Here is a 24,639-nt window from a genome sequence, read left to right as displayed (position 1 = left end):
ATCTGATGCACAGGAGCAGTTTCCCAACACAATCCCACATGTCTGGGCACTCAACAAGAACAGGAAACAATGGTTTTTAAAACATTGATTCCCTTCTGGCCAAGAGAAAGGTGTTACTCAGTCACATCAAACATGCCCACAATATTCACACACTGGGCCAACCATATGTCCACACTTCTCCTAACACAACATCTTTTTCCCTTGGAGCAAAGACTGAATTTAAGATTCTGTCCCTTTCCCCAAGATTTCTGGGCATCCAGGAGACAGGCACAGCTCTAAGGTGCTGTAAGTTCATTTATACCCACGTGTGACACGAGGATGACACTGCAGCCTTCCCAACAGCCCAACTGCACAAACACAGGACATCCAAGACAGCAATTCCTAGAAACAGAATCATGGAAACTAATTGTATTCACAGATTTAACAGATTGTACCATTTAAACAATCTGCACTGTGGCAGTGCAAAGCAAAATTTTATGTTTTTTTAAACATAGCTTAGCCTGACATTTTCCATACTTGGGTCAGTTGTAGTGCAAGCTCACTGAGGAATTTTTAATCCAGCTTCAAAACTTGATGCAGATAAAAATTCTTTGAAGTTCTTGTGGATTTGGAGTAGCTCTGCATTTAATGATCTCCTGTTCTTGACAGATAAAAAGGCTGTATGAGGATGCTGCAATTCAATCACAAATACACATGCATGATTGAGACCATCAAACAATATCTATGCACATACTTAGCTCTTAAAAGCATCTATAAAAAACTCACACACTTTTAAATTAATAATGTTTATTTCCATTAAACCAAGACAAATTTTCAAAATTAATACAAGATAAAAATTCAAGGTGGTTGGCATGGGGAAAAAAAGATAACACTGCACATCATATATATTGTTTGTATATGCTCAAAAATATTTTTGAGTTAAACAATTCTGGCATGTAGAACTGACACTTCCCCACAGAACAAAACCAGCAGAATTTTCCTTTCTCTTCTAGTCAGTAGTTCTATGAAAATTAAACACACACACATGCAGCCTGCAACTTTCACCCCAGGTTTACCATGGGAATTTGGAACAACCCTCTATCAGAAGTCACATAATTGCAGCAAAGCACTTTTCCTACTGCATTTTTCATACCTGATGGGTTTTATAATACTTTCAACAAACAACAATCAGTCTCCAACATTGACTACAAGTGCTTCAAACTGCATCAGTACTTGCAAACAGGCCTGAGGCATTCACAAAACCTTATTTATTGGGTAACAGATTAAAGCACTCCTGCAAAGTTACAGCTCCTGCCCAAAATCAAAGCCACTGAAATCCAATTTTGCTTGTTGGTTTCACTGGGCTCCAAATTTGCTACAGCACTGGACAAAACACACAAGTAACACTGATTTTTAATTGTTTCAATAAAAATCTTCCACCTTGACAGCAGTATTTTCAAGTATTGCTATCCTAGCCTTCTAACACCTGCCGAAAATCATCGAGGAACAAGACAAACAAAAATGAAGAGAATTTAAACAAATCTCCCTCTCCCTACCTCACCCTCCCACCCAGGAACTTGCTGACTGAATTCCAATCTCCCAATTTATTGTACAGCCAGGAGTTGGAATAAGCTTTCCCTAAGCTCTCTACCTGTTTCAAAAAGTCAGAACGTGTTTCCTTGAATTCAGCCATCTTCATCATCATTATTATTATTATTATTATTACCATTTTCTCTGCTAATATACAACATTTTCCAGACAAGTTATTTCATTTTGGTAGCCCTGGATTTGTGTTCTATTGCTCCAAATAAAGAACTTGAAAGTGCATCTGACTTCTAAACAGTGTTAATCAGGCAGGTTTCAGGGAGTAACTAGACCCAAAAGATCTGCATGTACAAGCCTTTGTAGTGATACATCTCTGCTGAAAGATGCAGAATTAATTACAGATCTGCTCAGAAATTTAGTGGCATGGCATTAGTTAGAGAGAGAAGTGCTCTGCATGACAAGGTTTGGGTTTTAGAAGGGAATAAGAGCACTGTCCTGCGCAGGAGGGGTGAGGAATGGGGATGGGCACAGATTTCATATCCAAGAAAAGCAAGTGGTTCACATGCAAGATGCAATGCTGCACCCTCACAGCACTGAGAGCATCTCTGGAGGTCTAGTCCCTACCTGCCACCCACCTTCAGAGGAGTGGGACTTGTGTGAGGTACACAAGGAAGCCTCAGAACTGCATGAGAATGTTGCTTCAACTAGTCTAAGTCCCAGGCATTGTCATGGACTTTAAATGCAAATCCCCAGAAGACTGACCTAAAATGTACCATCAAATACAACACAATATAAATACACAAGGAGACTTGGGTTAATGCTGCTGACTGCATTCAGAACTCAGTAGTCTTGCTTTTTCCTTTTCAGTATTTCTAGCATACCAAAAGGCATAATTGTATCTTCCCCCATAAATAAAGCTAGTCAGATAATTTAATTTTGTAGATTTATAAAATATTTCCTATGCAACTTAATGCAACAGCCTAAAAAAAGCAATTAAATTTAATTTTAACAAATAGTATATTTACAATTAAAATAAGTACAGACCTTATTGGGTTTGCATTCATTTATAGCACAAAATAATTTACAAGGCCTAAAGTAATAAATAAGTCACTGGCAAGCTTTCAGAGATGTGCATTGTCCATTGTCAGAGTGCAGTGCAGTTTCAGGAAGCAGTAATGAGTTCTGGCTAAAGCATGTCCATGAATCCTTATGTGGGACGGCCTTGGCCAAAACGGGTTTTTGACCTGGGTTAAAAACACATGAGAAGCATATTTACATTACCAATGTAGGGGTTTTTTATTATTAATGCAGGTTTTTGATATGTATAGGTTTTTTGGTTTTGTTCTTGGCTGACACTTTTCCAGTTTTCTGTAGTTTCCCAAAAAGAAAATGATGTTGGAGCTGCAGTGAACCTCCCCCCAGCATGGCTCCAAGAGTTTCATTATCCCAGCTCTTCTTGGAGACCAAGGGAAGCTTTTGCACCTCATAAAGCTTAACTTGATCCATAAGAAGTGTGTGAAGTGAAGCATGTTTTTTCTTTAAAACCCACCACCCCACACTCCCAAAAATCCAGGAGTTTTTCTTGCTTTTATTCTAAAATCTTACCTGGGATTCTTCTCAGCGTTGCTTTGTCGTGCACTGACCTGTGCTGAGGCTTTTATCTGAGCTTCAAGTCTAGAATAAATGCCTCCTGCATACTGGAATCCAGAAAAAAATAATCAAGTTTTGACATGATTTCAATGCAATCAGTGACTTTCCATAAGAATATCACTAATATTCACCACAATCTATGGCACAGTTTTGTCCATTATCACAACCCAGTACTGTTTTTTTTAAAACCCATTCCATTTTCCATGAGCAGTTTTTAAAAGCAGTGAACTTGAAATATTATTTTAAACTCAAATCCTTAAAAAAAAATCACGCTTGGAACAAAATGAAGATGAATAAAATTAGTTATTTAGCTTATGTGTTGAATAGATGTTGTATTTATTTGTGTTTAATATTTTTGTTAACCAAGGCTCACTTCAACTCTGCAAACACCACATTTTGCCAGGACAAATCTTACTTCTTTGCTGTCTTTGGACTTGACTCGATCAAGGTCTCCCAGTCTCATTTTTATTAAGTGCCCTGTGATCTCAGACATTCTTCTCTGATCTGTCAGAAATAAGAAAGGATATTTAGAACAAAGGTTTTCATTGCTACTGAACACAAGGAGGATTAGACACAGACTTTAGTGATATGGATTTGTAATTTTTTTTAGTTTATATAAAAGTCTTGAACAGCCAGGCTCCTAAATCCTGATGTAGCCTCAGCAGTCTTGGCAGTTATCAGAATCAGCCTGAGGCACCACACTGAGATCAAAATCTCAGGAAATGGTTTGGAGGCAGAAGTTTTTAAAACAGTAAAATTGCACAAGAGTTTCAGGAGAGATTATAAAAGGCAGAACAAATTAACCCAGTTCTGAATATTTTTAGTCAGAGAGACTGGGAAAGAGATGGAAGTGGATGTTTCTCTATTTATCTGCACAGACAACAAATGCCACAGGGATGCAGGATAAAATATCTGCATACTTTTTATAATCATGAGATGACAAACTATAATCTCTGTAGGTTCTGTGCTGACATTCCAAATAAAGCACATAAATCACACAAACACCCCAAATCCCACTGCTGGGTCTGAGATTAAATTCACCCTACAGGGATGTAACTAAGTGAGTTTTAAGAAAATTAGCTGGCTCATTTCCTTTGCATAATGTTAACTTCATGAAATCCAAACTCATGCAGGAACAGACCATCTTCTCTTTGAGCATCCTGGTTGTATCTCAGGGACCTGGAGGCATCCCATTTGTTCTGCTGCATGCTCACACTGCAAGGGAAAGGTGCACACAGCCTGTTATCAGGAACAGCTTAGGAGAGGGAGACACTAAAATGTGCTCTTAAGGGCTTTGAAAATCACTTACATGAAAGGAGAAGCATCTCGGGAACTTGAGTGCTGAAGGAAAAACCAGATTTAATGTGGTTGTCTAAGGTCAAGTCCAAAACTTAGAAAATTCCTCATTATTTAAGCCAGCCAGAGAGCCTGGGTTCACAGCCGTGATTTTACCTTATCAGATGGCTTCTCCCTTTTCTGAACACTAGGTGAAGAAACTGCTTTCTTTGGGTGCCTGTAGGATTTCTTTAATTTCTCCTTTCTCCCTGCTAATAGAAGAAATGTCTATTCATACCCTCAGATACTCGGAATTTCTCAACTACAGAGCTACTCAAGTATTTTTCCACTCTATTTCTTTACAAATAGTGTAAATCAATAGGCTGTTTTCCTTTTGTTAGTGTTGCAGGCATGCTAACACTACTCAAAAGCTTTTCTATGAGAAATATACAGAAACTCAACATTTAAAATGCAGAGTGATTGCACATAACAGCATACATTTTTTACCTTTAAAAATTAATGCACATACAAGCTACACTTTGGACCACATTAATTCAATGACTAAATTCTGAGCAGTATCAGATCAAACAAGGTTAAATTTAAATTACAATATTTTCTTTCACAATTTATATATATTTTTATACTGGTACAATTCCAATCACCCTTGGAGCAACAACAAAAAGAACAAAGAAATCATTGGAAGCCTCTCTTCCAATTAATCATTAGTAGGGCGAAAAGGAGAAGTTGGTTTTTGACTTTCCATGTTCCTAAACCTATTAACACATTAAAAAAGGAATAAAAATATTTTTAGATCATATACAGCTTAACTTCAATGCAGACACAATTTAGCTACATTAACCAATCATTCCTCTATGTAATCAAAAGACAAATCTGCAGGGGTTTCTTCGCATGTAAAAGCGGTCATGAAATTGCTGCCTTTTCTTCCAACATTCATTACATGAAATCTCATTAATTTGAGTGTTTCCTGCAAAATAAGTGTTTGATAATTCCAGGGACTTCTCAGACATGAATAGCTGCAGCTTTTCTTGCTTGCCAGTGATTTTTGACGGCATCAAGCAGAGGGGTAATTTGTATCTAACCACAGGAAAACCTGGGATAAAATTCAAGTAACTTTGGATTTTATTTTTGAAACACCTAATATTCAAAATCTGCTTACAGAGGACTTCTGCTGCTTCAAATCCCTATCTGGTAACTCCAGGGAGAAGGAGTGTACAGACTTGATGTACCTGGTTTCTTGCACACTTCTTCTTCATCCCCCACTTCATCCTCAGTGACCTCTGAGCCCGTGGTGTACTCCTCCTCTTCAGAAAACAGTGATTGCTGCTTCTAACCAACACCAGGAGAGCCAGAGATTAAAAGTGAGCCTGGGCTTCTATTAAATGATTTATTAAATCTGTCCTGCAGGTGCTGACATCCAACATAGCACCCTATCTCAGTGACCAGAGAGTGAATCAGTACAGAATTATGGAAATGTTCAGTAATGTGATGTTCACATTGTTTGAATATTTACCTAAATATTACACATTTACCTAAATAAGTGATAATGAGTGCCTAGTAATGAGAAATGATGAAGCTTAACAATGAGCACGTGAAGCTCAAACCAGCCAACAGAGACATATACTCAAAACCTTGGATTTCAATTGATGTTTCTGCCAGCCTAAAAAATTATTAATAACTGATGCATGCAGTGCTAGTGTGGCTTGCTGCCATTTATAAACACATTCAAAGGAATTTCTCATTTCTTTTAATGCAAAAGTAGTACTTCACACTTACCATACTGTCTTGTAAAAACTGTTGCTATACTGCAACCTCCAAATTAAAGCAAAAGAACACATTTTTTGTCTCATTTATTAGGAAATAAGGCAAAACTCAAAGCCAGTTCTTTGCTAGTACAGAAGCAGAAATATTTAAAATTAGTAAAATATTTTACTAACCAGCTGCACAGTCCAGTTCTTGAGAGACAAAAACTGTAGTCACAAGGAGAAAAAAAAGCATATAAGCTAAAAAAACAATAATAATTCAAATAAAAAAGTGAGAGAAATTCTAAAAATAGCAGTGGTATGTTACAGTACAGCACTCTACACTGGTAACTCCCAGGCCTCCTCCCATCTTGAACTCCAAACTTTGGTGGAATGATCAAACCCAATTGGTCAGTTTGAAAACCACTGACCAATTTAATGCAGTCAATTCATGGTTTAGTGAAAGTAAGTTTAGCATTAAAAATATTTACAGCTGATTTTTTGATCAAAAATCAAGGAAGTTATGCACTTATGCACTGAAATATTTCCAGCAGACATGGGAAAATTTTCACCAAGTGGGTATTTTGTACCTATGTCTTCAACAACATATGGGGTTTATTTTTATTAAAAATTGTTCAAGAACTTCTTCAAAGAATCCTCATTATTAGAAAAAAAGAAGGAAAAGCATCAGCACTCACAGCATTGATCTCTCCAGTTTTGGGGCCCCATGGTGTATTTGGTTCTACAAGCACATCACATTCAAGGCCTTTGTCATCACTAAGCCCAATACCAGAATCACTGAGAGAAATACAGAAACCAAAATTAAATATTTCTACTCCACTAGTTCAGAATCAGTCTGCATTGACTGGACATGTATCAAGAGAGCAGACAGACCTCTGAGTCAGGCACATAACATCTTGACAGAAATACATTAAAATATAAAGATAGCAGTGAATGCTTATGGGGGTTGAGTGACTAAAAGCTTGAAAAGTGAACGGAGAAAGTACTTGTTCTTCAATTTCCAAGTAAACAATCAAAAATAAGTTGCCCTTAGAAAGGCCTATGACTCATTTTGAAATGGGAGAGAACTCCAATATAACAGCACATGTGTTCACTGTTGAGGGCTAAGCTATTTCTGTAACTCAATACAATGTTCTTACCTATTCTCATCCTTTGTGAAAGGAACAACTATAACATCTCTATGAAGCAGCAGATCATTCAAGATCTGAGCAGTTTGAGATGGCAGAGCATCCCCCTCTTCACTCTGAGATGACAGAGCATCCCCATCTTTACTTTCTGGAGGTAACTCCACCAGATGATCCCTCACTTTGCAGCCCTGCAATACACAGAGGCAGAAGATCAAATATTGGAGGTAATGGGCAGAACTGATTCCAGTCAGTATAACAACAAAAGTTTAACTTCTGAATTCCAATCCTTACATTGGATAAAGATCCATTTTCCTAACATAACCCCAGCACATGCTTTGCTCTGTAAAGGAAAGCTGAAGTACCTTTGGGAGGGTTGTGGGATCAAACCGAAGAACTTTTTGGTTACAGCAGGGATAAACTCCTGTGCCAGTGGAGCCCAGAGCACTTGCTACACCTGGATAAAGAACTGGCTGCGAGTGGTACTGGCAGTGGGAGAACTCAGTGCACAGGAAAGACTACAACAGCAAAAACACAGAGAGTGAGAGGTGAGACAACCTACGGAAGGAAAAGTTCTGCACTGTAAAGAATGTGTACCTAGCTCTATTAGCAAATATTATCCAAATAATTTTTGGATTTAATCCCTGCTTCACCCCCTAAAAGTCACCCACCACAAGCCAAAGTGACATTCCCTAACCTGGTTACCACAAGCCAAAGTGACATTCCCTAACCTGGTTACATCTTGAGCAGTTCAACCAGTTGACCGTTCCCCAAAGCCGCCAGTAAACGTCCCGCCAGGATTTCAGCTCCTCGTGAAGGCCAATTAAATACTCATGCACTTCCCAGGTTTTGTCTCTGAAAAAGCAAAACAGCAGAGAGTTGATTCTGTTTTGATCCGGCTACCAGGACCACAAGATGGAGAAAGAGCAGAAAACACTGGTGGAAAAGCCTCCAGTAGTTACAACAGGAGGGATACAATGTGAAACAATGACTACTAAATTCAGAGCATGACAGAGGAGACTTTATTCTTTCAGAAAATCCTAAACTCACTCATAACAAAACAGCTTGATTCACCTCAAGGTCCATATACAGCAAATTTACAAGCTAAGATAAACATCTTCTATCTATCTGCAACACAATAGTTAAGAAATACAGTTTGAAAACACAAGCTCATGCCCTTTTGATGAAGGCACATACCTGGCAGTTCTAGTATCAAAAATGCAAGACTTTGTTGCTTCCTTGTGATCAAATGAGACACACCTCTTCAGAATTCAAAAGAGAATGTGCAACTTGCAGTGGGGCATGTTATCTTCAGGAAGAGCAGATAAAATTTCTTCCTAATTTTAAGGCCTGGCCTGAAGCATTTTTGTTAAATTTTGTATGCCTATCCTAGGCTAAGTAAGTCTAGGATAAGTAAGTCTAAGCACATCCAGTTGGAAGTCAGTTCTAGGCACCACTAGAGGACCAATAAATAGAAACCTATTTTTAAACCATTAAAGATAGAACTGTATTAGCTCCTAAGCCTGAATTCATTAGTGGCCAGCATCACTTCTCAGTAAATATACTCTGTAGCAAAGCATCACAAGCAGCACAAGGCAAACAATTAGAATCTAGATAATCCTCTGAGTAACTTTAAAGCCCTGCACATTTATCTGCTGGGAATTGCAGAGCAGCTGCATACACGGAGCTTAAGTGAAGTAATGCAATTAATGAATTTTATGTGACTAATCACCAATGATCTTAAATAAGTCAGGACAGGGGCACAAGATTTGGTTCTATGTAGATGCTAGGCAGAACTTAACTCCACACCTTGGAATAACTGGTGGGAGCTATATGGAACTGTTTGGGCTGTTCTGAACAAAAGGGATCTGATGGGAAAGGTTTCCTGTCATTGATCTCCCACCATCCCCCTTAAAATGGGCATGTGGGGAGGGAGGGAACTGCAGCTGATCTTGGACTGATCTTCATTAACAGGAGAATCCAGCTGCTCACAGCCACAGATCACAGAATTCAATTAAACATTTGTGCCAAATGAATCAGGCCTGCAGACAGAACAGGTCCTGCAAGCTCCTCTGTCAAATACCGCAGGAACAGAAAAACAACTGGCAAAGTTTATTCATAGCAGCCTTTAAGCAGGTTGAGCATTTGATTTGACAGTATAAAATCAGATTAGAAAATACTCTTTAGCCTTTCCTTGCTGACACAGTGGGGTCTATCCTTCACTAAAAACCTTGCAGAAATGCAGCATTTCATTCAATCTCTCATCAACTGCAAACATTTTAAAACCATCTGATGAAAGAATTAGCTGAGTATTTTCTATTTAAAGCAGTGCAACCCAAAAATAGCCCTCCCAGTAATCATGGCTGCAGTTTTCCCATTTCCATTCAGCAGCAGCAGTGCTGAATGAATTTCAGTAGCACATCATCATCATCACACCCCCCTGTTTTATTTTTTGCTAGGTAATACAAGAAGTTGAGATACTTCATACATTCTTCACATATCTGTGACTTAATTTTGTAATGCATCTGAGTATGTAGTACTTCTAAAATCACCCAAAATCAGAGTTGAAAAAGCATTTTATATAGGTACATATTCACTACCTTATATGAACATAGACAATATTCCCATGTTGGTCTATGTTGATTTTTCCTGGGACACAAGGAATTCTCCTTTCAGTTTCTTTGGTTAGCAACTTTTTACATAAACAACACCTAGATTAAAAAAAAAAAAAAAAGAAAAAGAAAAGAGAAAGAAGGAAAGAAAGCACTGGAGTAAGAGCAGGGCTTCTAAACACAGGGGCTGTCCTTGCTATTGAAGCAGCCATATAAAAATGCCATACCTGTATAAAGTTGCTGCATTTCCTCTGGAATCTGGATTTACATACTCTGGATCAAACAGTCTCTCAATCTTCTTGCAGAAAAGTTTACTATTAATGACAGCAACACAGCTCACCCATTAGAAAAAAACCTGAAAATCACTTTATGTATAGTGAGATTAACAATCACATTCTGATAAGCAAAGTCACTCACAGAATCTAGCTTTTAATATAATTTTCCTTTAAATTATCCTGCCCATCTCATTTTTACACAAGTGTGACAAAAGTGATATTTTGATTTCTTTCTTTATTAAAATGCTTGCCAATATTACCTGCCAGCTTCTACCTTGATTAAGAGGCCTTTAATTAGTGCATATTGCTGTGAAACTGCACTGCATTCCAGGATTAAGCCCTCATCCCTACAGACTCAAATCCTCCCTTACTTTCAACTTGCTTGTCTGTCAGTCTCCCTCCAATAACTGACCCTTATCTTGATACTGAGCTGGGATCCTGCTGTATGACAGAACATTCCAGCGCAACTATTCAGCCTCCCAGCCACCCTGAATTCTAAGCCCAAGCATCCAAGCTCACAGGATGCTGAAGCCAAACCATTTTCTACCAATTAGGAGCATGTCATCCCTTGAAAGGTTTCTCCCCTAATCCTTGCTCCCATGTGAGAATTCATGAATAATTCTCCCATGCCATGCTCCTAGTGTGGCCTTTCCTTTTGCTCATTTCCTATAAACACTCTTTCCTTCTGCTCGTAATTTTAATATAAAGTTCTGAAGTAACACCATTGTATTCTGCATTAAAAATACATTCCATGAGAATATATATAATATATAATTTCTAACTGCACAGCCTTAGCTGTTATGAAATATGATCTCAAAGCTCAACAGCACTTCAGAAGTGTTTTACAAGGCAAAAAAGTTACCTCTTAAATTTGTCTCTTTTGTCCTTCAGCTCCTCCACCTCATTGTGCCTGAAGAGATCAGCAATGTGTGTAACAAGATTAGCGTTGATACAGTTCATGTTACATGGCGTGGCTACAATAGCATTCATATTTTTGTGACAGTAATGAATACATTTCTCTACCTAGGAAAAATAGAAATATCAATGTCAAGGAATTCTAGACAAAACTCCCCCATACTAATTGCTTCAAGACTTTTATTTTAAGTGTAGTGTTTTGGAAAACTATTTCAGTTTGACTTAAAAACAAAAAAAAACAAGCCTCAGATTTGCCTCAAGTTGATGCTGAATAACGTCACTTAGTTTATGTTCTCCTCCAAAAATTTCAGTAACTTTCCAATTTCTTGTTGAAATAGAACCACAAAACTCATGGATATCAACTTCAACAGCTGTGCTTTGCTGTGGGCCACCCCAATGACAGAAATTTTGACAAACATTTCAACAAAGTCAGCAGCTATTATACAGAGCTGGAAAATCAGATCCTCAATTGCAAACATATCATTCATGTAGAAGAGGATATAAAACAAGCACTCTAGATCACACTACAACATTCAGAAATAACATACTCTTTATTGCATTGAGATTCTGCAAATATTGGATTACTGCACTGAATAGAAGTGTTAAAAATCTCAGTGTTCTCCTTGCAGCACCTGTTTACGTAACAGCCAAAGCACAACAAACAAGCTGTTAAGAACCTGATAATTAACTGTGCCCTCATGCCAGAAAATCAATCTTTCTTAATACTTACTTGTTGTAATCATATTGTAGTTATCATATTTCTAGAGTGCCATACCTTCAGAGTGTTTTACTCACAAGCAGCTCTTCACAGCAGTGTTGCTCCTGCTTCTTTGTCAGGGCTCCTCCAAGGCTCTCCCTGACTGGCCAACCCACCCCCTTTTATCCCAGTTATCTTCATTAGCCACAGCTGCTGCCCAATTAAGGATCTCACAGCTGCAGCCCATTTAGAACAACTAGGATTGGGGGCAAGGCCACTCATACAATACATAGATTTTACCAGGACTCCTACTATAGTGTGGTGTTTTGGAAAAACCAAAATCAAATGTTAGTTTGGCTTAAAAACAAAAAACAAGCCTCAGATCTGCCTAAAGTTCATGCTGAATAACATGACTTAGTTTATGTTCTCCTCCAAAAATTTCAGTAACTTTCCAATTTCTTGTTGAAATAGAACCACAAAACTCATGGATATCAACTTCAACAGCTGTGCTGTGGGCCACCCCAATGACAGAGCTTTTGACAAACATTTCAACGAAGTCAGCAGCTCTTATACAGAGCTGGAAAATCAGATCCTAAACTGCAGATACATCATTAATATAGAAAAGGATATAAAACAAGCACTCTAGATCACACCACCACATTTAGAAATAACATATTCTTTATTGCATTGAGATTCTGCAAATATTGGATTACTGCACTGAATAGAAGTGTTCAAAATCTCACAGTGTTCTCCTTGCAGCACCTGTTTATCTAACAGCCAAAGCACAATGAACAAGCTGTTAAAACACCTGGTAATTAACTGTGCCCTCATGCCAGAAAATCAATCTTCTTAATACTTACTAATGAATCCATCTTCAAAAACTCAGAAGAAATGAGGATTGAGATGACATTTGATGGTTCTAGAAGGCAACAGAACAAAGGTGGGGTTTTTTACATGGATTTTTTTTTGTAATTTCACATCCCATCCCTCTCTCTTCCTATTTAACATGTTAGCTATTATTTTAGCAATCAACTTGTCATTCCATCTTCCAGTATACAGAACCTCAGAACCTTTTAACCATCTTAAGAAATAAACTTTTGGTTTTCAATTTCAGTGGCCAGAGTAGAACTATAATCTGGAAAAATTATTAAAATTGGAAACCCCTTTTAAAATTGGAAAAGGAGGCTTCACAGGGATGCAATGACTAAACAATTACACAAGATTAACTTCCATCTGTAGCCATCACACCCAGTTGAGATTTCTTCAACATAACCTTCACATTGCAAGTTATAAACAAACCAAGAGAAAAAAGTTATATTTTAAAAAGTGGTAGGAAAGGCTCATTAAAAAATTAAAAACTTGCCTCAAAATCCACAAAGACTCTTCTACCATTGTATTGGATTGCATTGAAATTGCAGAAAACATTGCAATTGTACCAACAGGGAGCAAAGGAGAAACAAACAAACCAATCATCAACGTTTAAAATCTACCACTCTGCCCCTTGGTCAGAAGGGGTCTGAAGAGTCTTAATTAAAACCATCACATCCCAAAATATATTGGGGCTTTTTTATTGCTTCAACTTTCAGCATGTTTCCTCCAAGCTGTCAGTGGTGGCAAAGCAGAGCCATCTGCTGAAATGACCAGAGGATCTCTGCTGCAATACTCTTCTAACAACTGATGCTGCCTTGAGAAGGCTGCCCTGGAACAGAGGTTGGACAGAGCTAAAGAATAAATAGGGATTTATTAGGAGGCCTCCATGGATGCACCTTGGGCAGCACAAGAGCCCAGCCAGGGCTGCACCCAAGATGAACCAAAATGGTCACAAAACGCACAACTGGGCACGGGGTCTGTCACTGTGATCAGTTCTGCTCCATTTGCACCTTGCAGTTCATTGTCCCATTCCAGCTTTAGCCCAGGCAGTCCCACCCTGCTTGTTTTTCTCTCTCCAGCCCACAGTGTTTGTGCTCTTGGGCTGAGATCTGGATCATTTGTCCTTGGTGCCCAGCTAGAGAAGGAATTGTTTTGTCTCCCTGCTCTGTGCAGAGAGCTCACCATCCCTTAATATGGAGCCCAGACCCACACACTAAAGCAGCACCTGAAAAACATAAAAGCTAAACCTGAGGCATCACTGACAACAGTCAGAAACAGATTGGGGCTGAACTGCACCAAAACCATTCATCATTAATTAGTACAGAACATAACAAACCTACAAGAAACTATCTGCTTTTACCTAAAGTGGGCATTTCATCAGCCTCAGACTCCTTGGAGTTCCTTTTGACATATCTTATCAGCCAGTCAAAGATGTGAACATCACAGTGCACAGAAATGTCCACCTCCTCCCAGCGCTGGGCATCCACAGACAGGTACTCAGCAAAGTATTTCATCTCTGAAACCAACAGGTCTCGAGGACACACAAAATCTTCTTTGAGGTTTTTGGCTTCGTCACACACGTGGATCACCATATTGGGCCTCCAAAGGAAAACAGCCACAAAGCAAATTAGGAGCCTAAAGAATCAGAACACCAAATCCCAACAGCCTCATCTCCAGCTCTGGGTCATGTATTGCAACACTGATGTCACTTATTAACAGAGGGAAAACAAATTGCAGTTACTAACTATTAATAGAAACTATTGTTGGACAGGTGAAGAAGACAGAGGCATATAGTCTACAGATAATCAGAGTGATTTAATTAAGGAAATAGAAAGTTTCTAGCTCCCTTCCCCATTTTTGTCACCTGTTATAGGATACTACCTGAGTTATATGGAGAACTTGTTTGTTCTCCCTTCTTAATTTTCTTCAAAGAATAACCAGATATAGACGCCTAAATCACTGAGGCATCAAGGACATTAACAGCAATTTTCATCAGTGGAAATTAAGATTTGGTTTATTGTATATTAAAAATCTCTATTTCTTAAGAAGTGCTTGAAGCTAGGCTCAGTAAACACTGTCTCTACAGAGAGATGCTTAAGTTTCGAACAAACATTATTTTATGTGTAACTATATAGTATATAGTGTGGAAAACAGGGATATGTGATGGAATAAAAGTGACCTGGATGGCTACTGGAATTCATGGGGAATTTTTTCACTTACAGCTCTTTTCCTGCTTTTACATAGGACAAATCTATGTTCAAGAGTGTTTTCAAAAGTGTAATTGACCATCAGTCTTGTTTCCTTCCTTTATAAAACCAGGTGTGTTTCTCATTCCTGTCACAGCAGTGATCAGTCACTCAGAGGAACATACATTTATAAATATCTCATTGCACACAACATTCTCAAACCAACTCCTTGAATTTCTGCAGCAACAGAAGGTTTCCAAATTTCTTACAGCATTCATTAGGCTGTTTCCAGCTGTTTTCTTTCTGGTAGTAGATAAATTTCAACAATTTAGACATCTTTCTGTATTCCCCTTGATAACAAATACACAAAGCTCTTCTTACCCCTGGGTTTCATCAGTGCTCTCCCCACTGTTATGGACAGGACCTTTCTCAGATTCTGAAGAACAGCTCCTTGTGGAGGCTGCACTGGGCCTTCCTTCAATGTAAGGAAAAAAAAGCAGCATTAGAACAAAATCTCCTCATCTTTGGCTCTTAAGCATCTTGGAAGTGCAACTTAAGTGTGGCTGTCATGGTGGAGCAATGGCACACAGGTTGTTCCAGGAATAAAGGACAGGTGCACTTCAAATAGTTCATCTTCACAAAGGTACTGCAAGCAGTGGGAGGTGCACACAATAACCCAGTGAGGTTCAGGAGTTCAGCCACCAAATCACTGAGTGCTGGACCAAGGGTTAAAGCAGTGACTGGCATTTCCAGCTGTGGATGGATTTCTGCAATGTGAAACTTCAATAATCTTGCTTAGAAGTCAGAAAGATCGTTATCTTTTTAAACAATGGAATGGCACTGTAACGGTCTTTCACTGAAACCCTAGGGTGGTGATTTTCCATGATTATGCCATTCTCTCAGACTTCTGGGAGGTCCAGAAACATCATCTCCCTCTTCAGTCATGTAAGAGGCTGAAGGAGATTAAGACAGACCCCTTCATCTTCATCTAATGGCTAAACAACTGACAGCAAAAATGATATGGCTCAGAACACAGCAGTTATGCCCTTCAGGAAAGCAAAATTATTGCACCAGAGGCAGAAGAAACTAAACTTTCTCCAAATTTAGTCTTCTCCAAAGGCCTTGCACAGTTAAGTCTTAGTAAGGCCTAAATAGAGGGAGCAGAACTAGCAGAAGGGAAGTCACTCAACAGATTCACTCCCCGTGAAACCTTGGGCAGGGCTGCTCCAGCCACAGCTCTCTGGACAGCCATCCTCACTGCAGGAATCAAAGGTGTGAGTTTTAAAAGAAGGGACTGTGGAGATACATGATATGAAAGAGTTCTGCCTGCAAATGCATTAGCAAGTCCATTGTGAACACAGTGAAGTGATTTATTGAAGGCAATAATGCTGGCAGGAATAAGCAGCACAGCCAAATGAATGGGGACATCTGAACTTCACCACACATTGCTTCATAGCTTCTTTCCTCCCCTCCAAAGCTTACAGATTGATTGACCTTGTAACAAATCCTTTAGGTAAAAGCTGTCCTCTGTGCTTGTTTACTGTCATGAGATGCAATCAGAGGGACTTAGCAGCAGTTGGCCTTATAATTAGCAAGTATTAAATGAGCTTTTATAACTCAGCCAAATCCAGAATCCAGCTCAGAATGAGTAAGGTATGATTTCCTTTTTCTTGCTGTTACTCATGACTACAAACAAATGCAAAAAGGCCCAAAATTCTTGATCCTAACAATTAGCTAACATGAATAAATCCAGTAGGAAGCAATTAATTAAATAAAAACCATTTACAAATAGGATTGTCTGAAATCCCCAATTCTGAAACGTAGAAGTACCTCACAAATACTAAGAAGGTGAGTTCACCCAAGCCTCTGAGAAAAAAAAATTAATTACCCTAATTTCATATCAACAACTTACACTCAAACAGGGCAAATGATTTATCCAAAGTCACAAAGAAAACAGAACAATCTCGGGCTGGGATCTTGTCAGAGGAAACAATACATTAGTGAACTTGACTGCATTAACACTCATTACATGTAGTGCATTGTTAGAAAGAGAACATGCACTACTTGTCCCAGGAGTTCCAGAGGCAGAGTTGGCTCGTTAACTCTCCTCTGGGAAGCTTCTAATCCTGCAAACAGGGACCTGTGGGTGCCAGCAGCATCTATCCACAGCAGGCATGGAACACATCATTGAAAGCTGAAGGGAAGCACTCCCAGGCTTGACACTCCATACACATTTTCCAGTATTAGCCCTTCATTAGAGTTATTAAAACCACTTTGAACAAAGGTCAAACAGCTCTTTTTCTGCTGCAAAGGGGACAGTGAAAGCTGCAGTGAAGGACATTTTAATAGAGAACACATTTAAATGCTTCACTGTCATCTTAATTTTTAACACAAATTATTTATTCATCACTGAAGCAAATTTGTGGTGCAAACACATCTACCAAGTTGTAAAGTCACTGGAACATCTCTGTACTGAAAATCAGAGAATAACACACACACATTTAATTAAAACTTCTGACAGAAGCAGTACAAAAGGAATTGTTAACAATATTTAATTGTGCTATGATTGAATTTACAACTATTGGGTTTGGTCCTCTTCTGCCCAATAATTACTGGGACACATAATTGACCAAGACACATTTGTCATCTCAAGACTGTCTTGAAGCAAAAATTAGCTACATTTTGCTCCTCTCTACCTATCCATTGCAATTACAGGTCTTGCAGCTGGGAGAGGAAGGTTTGCCCTCAAGGGATCTCCTCCTCAGCCTCCTGCACCTTGTCCTCACAATACTCTCCAGTTATTTTAATAATGCTGCTAAACGTGACTTCAGATGGCTGCAGGGCTAACAGCACACCACCAAAATCCTAAACACAATTCAGCAGAAAGATTTATACCTCTTGGCAGGACAAGTTCCCAAAAATACCCAGCAAACATTGATTCTTAAACTAAACTAATGGCAAGTGCCTTGTTGTATGCATTACATTCATACTGTACCCTCCAAAGATGAATGACTACCATTCCTGGGTGGAATTAACCCCGCAGGCCAGAAGCATGCACACACTGATTATCAAAGCTAGTACAGGTCAGAAGGACTGAAAACATACCAGTGATAGTAATGGAATCCTGCCCAAGAGCAGGCTCCTGAAACTCTGCCTGGGAATCGAGCAGGGAGGATTTGATGTACGTAGCTAAAGTCTCCACAGGGCTCCCACCAGCAGCCATCAGGGGGTTATACTGGTTGTCAACAGGTGAACTTCCACTGCTTTTTAGCTCATCAAACCTTTTTGCACACTGTCACAAGATTAAATGATAGGACAATGAAGCAGCAGCTTTCAGCACATTTTTAATAACTGTGATTTGAGATGGATACTGTATTGCACGTGAACAGTCACTGATATCAAACTCATAAAATGCTGCCTACTTAGTGGCATCAAGAAAGTACATAAACACACAGTAAAAGAAGAATTACCATCATTAATGATTCTAATAGAAAGATAAAATAGAACCTGTTTAAACTTTCATTTCCTTAAACCCTGTGAGATTTTAAGCCTAGTTTTCAAAAGAGAAAGTTATAGGGAGAGTTTGAATTCTCAAATGTTATTAAGAATGGCTATAGAAATTGATCCACAATTATTATTCTTTTACTTTATGGCTTCCATTCCAATTTGCACAAAAGGGACTGCTGCTTTCCACTGCAATCCTATAAACTTCCCATCCCCTGTTTTTGATGAACTAGAAAGTCTTTCTGTTCTGTAAATTTGTACTAACACAATCATAATTACAGGTTTGGTTCAGCAAAGTCCTACACAGAGGTAACCTGCACATACAAATAAATCTATTTAATTCTACAGGTGCTCCTCCTGTGACACAGGTGTGGGGCTCCATTAGCAGCTGGTTTTATTTATTTATTTAGGGTTAACAGACACTTCATGCCAGTGCCCCTTTGGTCCAGGGGCACACAGGGACATCCTTCTATTCACAGCACATCATATTCACAGCATCTCAAATTTGGGATGCCAGACACAAATTTGATATATCTGTGCTTTTATCTAACTGCCTTAAATGGGGACTCCTTAAATAGGGACATACTGGAGACATTCAGTCCTGTAAAAACAGAGTAATCAGACTTGTACTCATCAGTCACATGATTTAATGTGAGGAGAGGGCTCACTGATACTGTTATTTTATTTAACATGCACAGTGCTGTCTGCACACTGAAAGGTGAACAATAGAGATGTCCCCAAGCCCCTGCCAAGAACTTGAAAGGCAGCAACATTCCACAGAAGCTTCTACACCCAATCCTTCATTTTTCTGTTTGAAATCCAAGGTTACAGCAACACCCAGTAGCACTGCTATAAATGGGAGCTGACACACTTGATTAGGTTTGCAAGAAAGTCAAGACCACTGTCTTGTTTTCTTTCAGCTTTGCTGAATCACAAGGGCAAAAGACATTTTCTTTTCTTAGCTTGCACCCTCTCAGAAATGGAAAAGTTGAGATTATTATTATTTCTTAAAAAAAGAGCATTTCACCAGGAAATTCAGCAATCCAGAAAGAGAAGTATACAGAGGTTCTTCCAACTCTACTCCAACCAAAGGGAGAAAAATCCACAAAGCAGCAACTGCACCCCTTACCCAACAGAGATCTGTAACCCCTCCGTGTTCAGAGTTGGAACAACACACACAGAGTTTTTAGGTTTCGTAGTCAGGACACCACAGCCTGCACAGGGTTAGTGGGTACTGGCATCCCTTCCACCCAAGTCTTAGCTAGGGAGTTCGGAATGCAGCAGCACAGCCACCTTTTTTTAATTCCACTTTTTAGTTTTTCCTTCCCAGTAATTTTCATTCTTATTCTGTGTAAGTTCTAATGAGATACAATGCAGAATACATTTCTCAAAACAAAACCCTCCACCTCATTTCAATCTACTGCTCATTTGGCTTTTTCAATTAGGTGCAAATTATTTTAGAAAAAAAACCTATTAACTTCAATTTCCCTCCCTCCCCCCAGGAAATGTTTTCCTCTCCATAAAGCATTGCTCAAAGCACACAAATTCTTTTATTGAATAATAAATATTCTCTTATATTTATTTTATTATTATTTATTATCAAGAACTCACTTCTTTGGAGGTGTATCCTGGAACCAGCCTTGCCACACTGTCCCAGTTGATGGGCTGAGGAACCCCAATGAGGGAGCACAGGATCATATCCAGAACCATCTGGTTGTTGTCATAGGGGAAGTTATTGTTTTCTGAGAATCCACGACTCATCTTTGGCTACTTGAGCCTAGAAGAGAAAGAGTTTTTAGCAAATCTCACTGCATGGTTTGCTAAGGCTTGATCTGCTTTACCTGCAGCACTCCAGCAATTACTGGGGATAAATTACCACAGTATTAAAGTTAAGCACTGAGGCTTTTTGACAAAATTTACATATTTTCAGAGCCCTGAGGGAGAAGCAGATGAGCAAAGCACACCAAACCCTACCCAAGAACAGCAGCAGGTATTATCCACCTTTCCTCTGAGCTGCCTCTTCCCAGAGGGGAAATCTCACCTCTGACACAAGAGAAAGGTTTCCAAAATCTCAGAATAACCAGCCAAAGTTATAGAGGAACATTTCAATGCAAATTTACACACATTCAGATACTTTTGTCTGTTCCCACAAACCTCCCACCCTCAGCTCTGCTCTCCCCGTGCTCTGCCCATTGCTCAGCCCATCTGACTGGCATCATTCAGAAGCCAAGCCAGGAGACCAATTTAAGGGACAGCAGCACTTGGGAGTCAGGAAACCACACCTGAATCTCCTTCAGCTCTCACCCCCAACACCTGACACTCCCAACTCCTTATGAGCCAGGATGAGCAGCTCCAAAAACCTCTTATTCCTCAGCTTTAAGCTGAACCCCAGAACAAAGCACATAACAACAGCAGAAAACACTTTATAAAACAAGATTACATTTCGTTAGTTTTTTTCTTCTTTTGTATGTATAGCACCAGGGAGCAGAATAAGAGTTCAAAGTACTGATTCAGTTTCTGCTGGGAAAGAACTGTGGGCATTAATTAACAGTTTCATGTTCAAGTAAAGCACACCCAAAGAGCTCAGAATAGAAATACTTAATAACAGAACTTAAAAGCCACACACAAATTTTTACTTATAAAGCAAGAATTATAGAGAATTTGAGAGAAAATACACCTGATAACACCTGATAGCTTGTTACTAAAAGCATACCATACATAGATGTCAACTCTGCATCACCCTCTTTCTGAAAGAAAAGATGCTTAAAATACACAAAACAGCCCTGTTTTTTTCTCCCTCTAGAAGCTGTTCCAGCCCTTTTTTCTGCTTGTTTTGTTGGTAGAAACAGAAATCACAGCAGAGGTAACTGTAAGCTTTCATCCTCTCCAAAGAGCAGCTGAATTAAATCAGAGGGAAAAAAACCCAGAACCCACTAAGAGAACTCTTTGGTTTCCCACAGTCATGAGATTTAAAAAGAAGGGAAAAAAGCCACAAAACAGAGGACAAGCCCTATAGAAAATTTCATACCATTTCAGCAATTCTGTCAAATGAAATCTGCTGTAAAATATGCCAAACAGCCAGCTTTAGAAGAGAAAGCTCCTCACAGGTTCCACGAGCCCAGAATTCTGAGTAAAAGAGGAATTTTACACTGTCAGGTAAAGTGGATCAGTGCCTGTGTCCTTATCCCTGAGAGCACTCTGGGGCAGTGTCACTGTGGTGATTCCCTGGTGCAGGCTTCTCTCTGTCAGCATGCAGACAGATGTCAGCACCAATCCCATCCAGCCCTGAGCACCTCCTGGCTCTGCTGCCAGCAGGAGAAATGGCCCAGCCAGAGCAGGGCAGCACCAGGGGCAGAGCCCAGGGCTTATGAAACACAGGGCTGGCTTCGTGTGAGCAGCTGGCTTAAAAATATGTTTGGATGAGATAAGTAAGTGATGGAGTACTATAATCCCTTGGTTTCCCACCATAAAATAGGCTTAATGTGAGTGGAATTACCAGCAATGTCAATACTCCATAAATCACCATTTTGAGGGCGAGTGCTATGGGATGGTTACACTGGGCAATCAAGGAAAGAAAGGGAGAAGGAAAACTTTTTCTTTGTTTGTTTCTGCAAAAGAAAGGAACATGTAATTTACAGGGGAAAATTCTGAGTGCTTCAGTGGTAACAAGCTTACTACACATCAATCCTGTGGAGCATGAAGCAACCCCAGCATGAAGGGATGACAGGTGCTCTAAAATGTGATGACACCTTCAGAGAGAATCAAGTCTTTGTCTCTCAATACAGGCTTCTTTATTTGCTTATTCAGCACATTAAAATACAGTTCTCTATATGCTTATTACTGCAAAGACAAATGAAGGAGGAGACTTAATTACAGGCATACAGAAGTATTTTTATTTATATTCTGGAAAGAGCACGGGACTCCTCTTTGCAGCTTTACACATGACATTCATTATTTGCCTTTTTGTCCTTTAGGAAACCCTGTTGGAAATATAAAGACGCATGCAAGATTCTGTCTAATGCAAGAACTCTCTAAAAGCTGCAAAATAAAGCCTGTAAGAAATCATATTCTTAAGAGAAAAAGCAACTTGTACAGATTCTCTCCACTCTGTTACTGCAAGGAAAGCTCAGGTTAACCCCTTCTTCAACTATGACAATTGGAAAAAAAAAAGTTTCCAAATTATTTAACTCCAACCAACTCATTTCAGATGCACAGCATATAAAGATACATGACAACAGAAATTCCTATTAATACTCAGAATTCCAAATCAAGCGGTGCAAAGGATTCCCAAGAGTTAATTCATTATGGAAACACACAATCTGATTGGACTTTTTTGTGATTCACAGCAAGTCATTAAAGCAGGAAGGAAGGAAGGATTGCTGTCCCTCGCAGGGCACAGCGTGAGGGAAGGTGAGGATGGAGGGAGGGATGGGCAGAGGTTCCATCCTCAGCCGAAACGCAAGGAAGTGATGGTGCAGAATGAGGCTGCGGACAGGAACAACAGCAACTTTGCTGCTTGCCCGTGCACCAGCCAACGATAAAAACTACAAAGCCTTTAAATTAAGAATATAAAAAACCCGTCTCAGGCGATCTACAAGTGCGGCAATTTCAGAGCGGAAACCCCGACGGTTCCCCGGGGCGCTCCCCACCGGGACCCCACCCGGTTTACCTGGCGGTTCCCAGGCGCGGGGTCAGCGGGACGGGATGGGACGTGCAGGGGGGCTCCTCCCTGGGCCGATCCGGTGGGGCAGCGGCGGGACGGGGGCTCGACTCCACCGCAGGACGAGCGGGACCCGCGGGCGCCCCGCCCGCACCCGCCGCGCCCTCATCTGCCGGCGCCGCCCGGGCCCGCCCTCAGGGGAGGGGCGGCAGCGCCGTGAGTGGGCGGCCCCCGCCAATGTGAGAGGGGCCGGCGCGGAGGCCCCGCCCCCCCGCGCGGGGTGCAGCCAATGGGGTGGCGAGGAGCGCTCTCGCCCCGGGCGCGCGGCGGCCCCGCCTTGCCGCAGTGCAGCGGCGGCGGTGGTGGCGCCCCCTCCCGCCCTGCGAGCGGCGTCCGGTCGCCCCGGCAACGCACCGCCCCGCGCGGCGTCACGGCGCGCCTCGCACAAGTGACGCGATCAGAGTGACGTACGCACACCCGTCATGACGTCACGCCGGCGCTCTCCCTCCGGTGGTTTCCGAGCGGAGCCCGCGGCGGTGGCTCCGCTTCCCGCAGTCCCAGCTGACCGCAGCGCTCCGCCCGCCGGGGAAGGAAGAGCCCGGCCAGGGGAGCTCATTTGAACAAATATAAATATATAAAATAAATAAATAATGCATCAGACACGAGAGTCTGGCTCGTGACGTAAGCACAGCTAATTAATTAAACAGCAATGTGTCAGTGCACTCCATGCTCCCACCACAGAGAAGCCTTTCCCAGGTTTGCAGCTGATGCGAACACTTGAGCCGCTGTTAACACAAAAACCAGCAGCAGAACACTGAAATTGTTGCTAATTACACAGAACAGCCCCAGCGCTGGGAGTGGCTCAGCAGAGCTACCCTGCACAGGCCCACACTGTCCCAGTCCTGTTATTTCACCCACACAGATCGATTCCTGCTGCATGGCTACTGCTGTCTCAAGTATTCCCATACATTTTTAAATTGCTTCCTGTGGGAAGCCACCAGTGCCCGATAAAGACCAGCCAGATCTCCATTTCCCACATAACAATCCTTCCCTTCGTGGTCATTTGGCAAAAATCAGGGATACTAATAATTTTCTTTCCAAAAAACCTCACTTGTAAACTCTGAGATAACACACTGAGGACAGAGAACACAAAAAAAAAAAAAAAAAAAAAAAAAAGCACAGAAAATTTCAGAAAAAATTAATTATTCGCCAATCTAGAGAAGTATATGAAATCTGAATTCTCTAAGGCAGTCTGAAAGCTTCCCTTAGGTCTCAGGGAAAGCAAAACCCCCTGGTTTCATACCACCCACAGAATAAACTAATGCTGGAATATTGCTGCATTATGATGACATCCAGTCATTCCACAATGAATGGAAACCTGATGGTATGGCAGAGAACTGGAACATGGTTTTTTCATTAATCTGTGCTATTAGGCAGGAGTCAGTCCCCTCCTGTTTTATTTTTAAATAAGAAAAACATTATCAGGATTTGAGAATAAACAAAAAAAATCAGTATCTTAAATTTTACTCATGTGCTGCTCTAGAGACTGTGCTAGATCAGTTACAA

At 40.4% G+C, this 24,639-nt stretch overlaps 1 protein-coding gene across 3 annotated transcripts; it reads right to left on the bottom strand.

Moving 5' to 3' along the window:
• Positions 1–769: 769 nt before the first annotated feature.
• SANBR (SANT and BTB domain regulator of CSR) lies at positions 770–23,211 on the bottom strand. 3 transcript variants are annotated; one of them, XM_063152788.1, is made up of 21 exons: positions 23,083–23,211; positions 20,025–20,190; positions 18,015–18,201; positions 15,291–15,384; positions 14,084–14,322; positions 12,714–12,772; positions 11,104–11,264; positions 10,194–10,280; positions 9,955–10,065; positions 8,086–8,209; positions 7,720–7,872; positions 7,370–7,545; positions 6,908–7,007; positions 6,405–6,437; positions 5,697–5,796; positions 4,627–4,721; positions 4,484–4,515; positions 4,316–4,389; positions 3,590–3,678; positions 3,130–3,221; positions 770–2,768 (listed from the first exon to the last, which is right to left on the bottom strand). In XM_063152788.1, exons 2-21 carry the CDS (start codon positions 20,172–20,174, stop codon positions 2,732–2,734), a joined length of 2,193 nt encoding a protein of 730 aa, XP_063008858.1. In that variant the 5' UTR covers positions 20,175–20,190; positions 23,083–23,211; the 3' UTR covers positions 770–2,731. The 3 variants fall into 3 exon arrangements, with proteins under 3 accessions (XP_063008858.1, XP_063008859.1, XP_063008860.1); XM_063152789.1 differs by having other exon boundaries at positions 4,484–4,512; XM_063152790.1 differs by lacking the exons at positions 18,015–18,201; positions 23,083–23,211 and having other exon boundaries at positions 20,025–20,155.
• Between the last annotated feature and the right edge of the window lie 1,428 nt (positions 23,212–24,639).

Source organism: Melospiza melodia, chromosome 3 (assembly GCF_035770615.1).
Source record: "Melospiza melodia melodia isolate bMelMel2 chromosome 3, bMelMel2.pri, whole genome shotgun sequence".
Lineage (NCBI taxonomy): Eukaryota > Metazoa > Chordata > Aves > Passeriformes > Passerellidae > Melospiza > Melospiza melodia.
The sequence above is the reverse complement of the archived record's forward strand: the minus strand, read 5'-3'. Positions and strand labels throughout refer to the sequence as shown.

Coding starts and splice junctions, on each gene's coding strand:
- SANBR (XM_063152788.1), bottom strand. CDS start 20,174: ATGAGTCGTGGATTCTCAGAAAACAATAACTTCCCCTATGACAACAAC. Junction 4,390..4,483: donor CGAGATGCTTCTCCTTTCAT/GTAAGTGATTTT, acceptor TTTCCCTTGCAG/TGTGAGCATGCAGCAGAACA. Junction 3,222..3,589: donor AGTCCAAAGACAGCAAAGAA/GTAAGATTTGTC, acceptor TCTGGATTCCAG/TATGCAGGAGGCATTTATTC.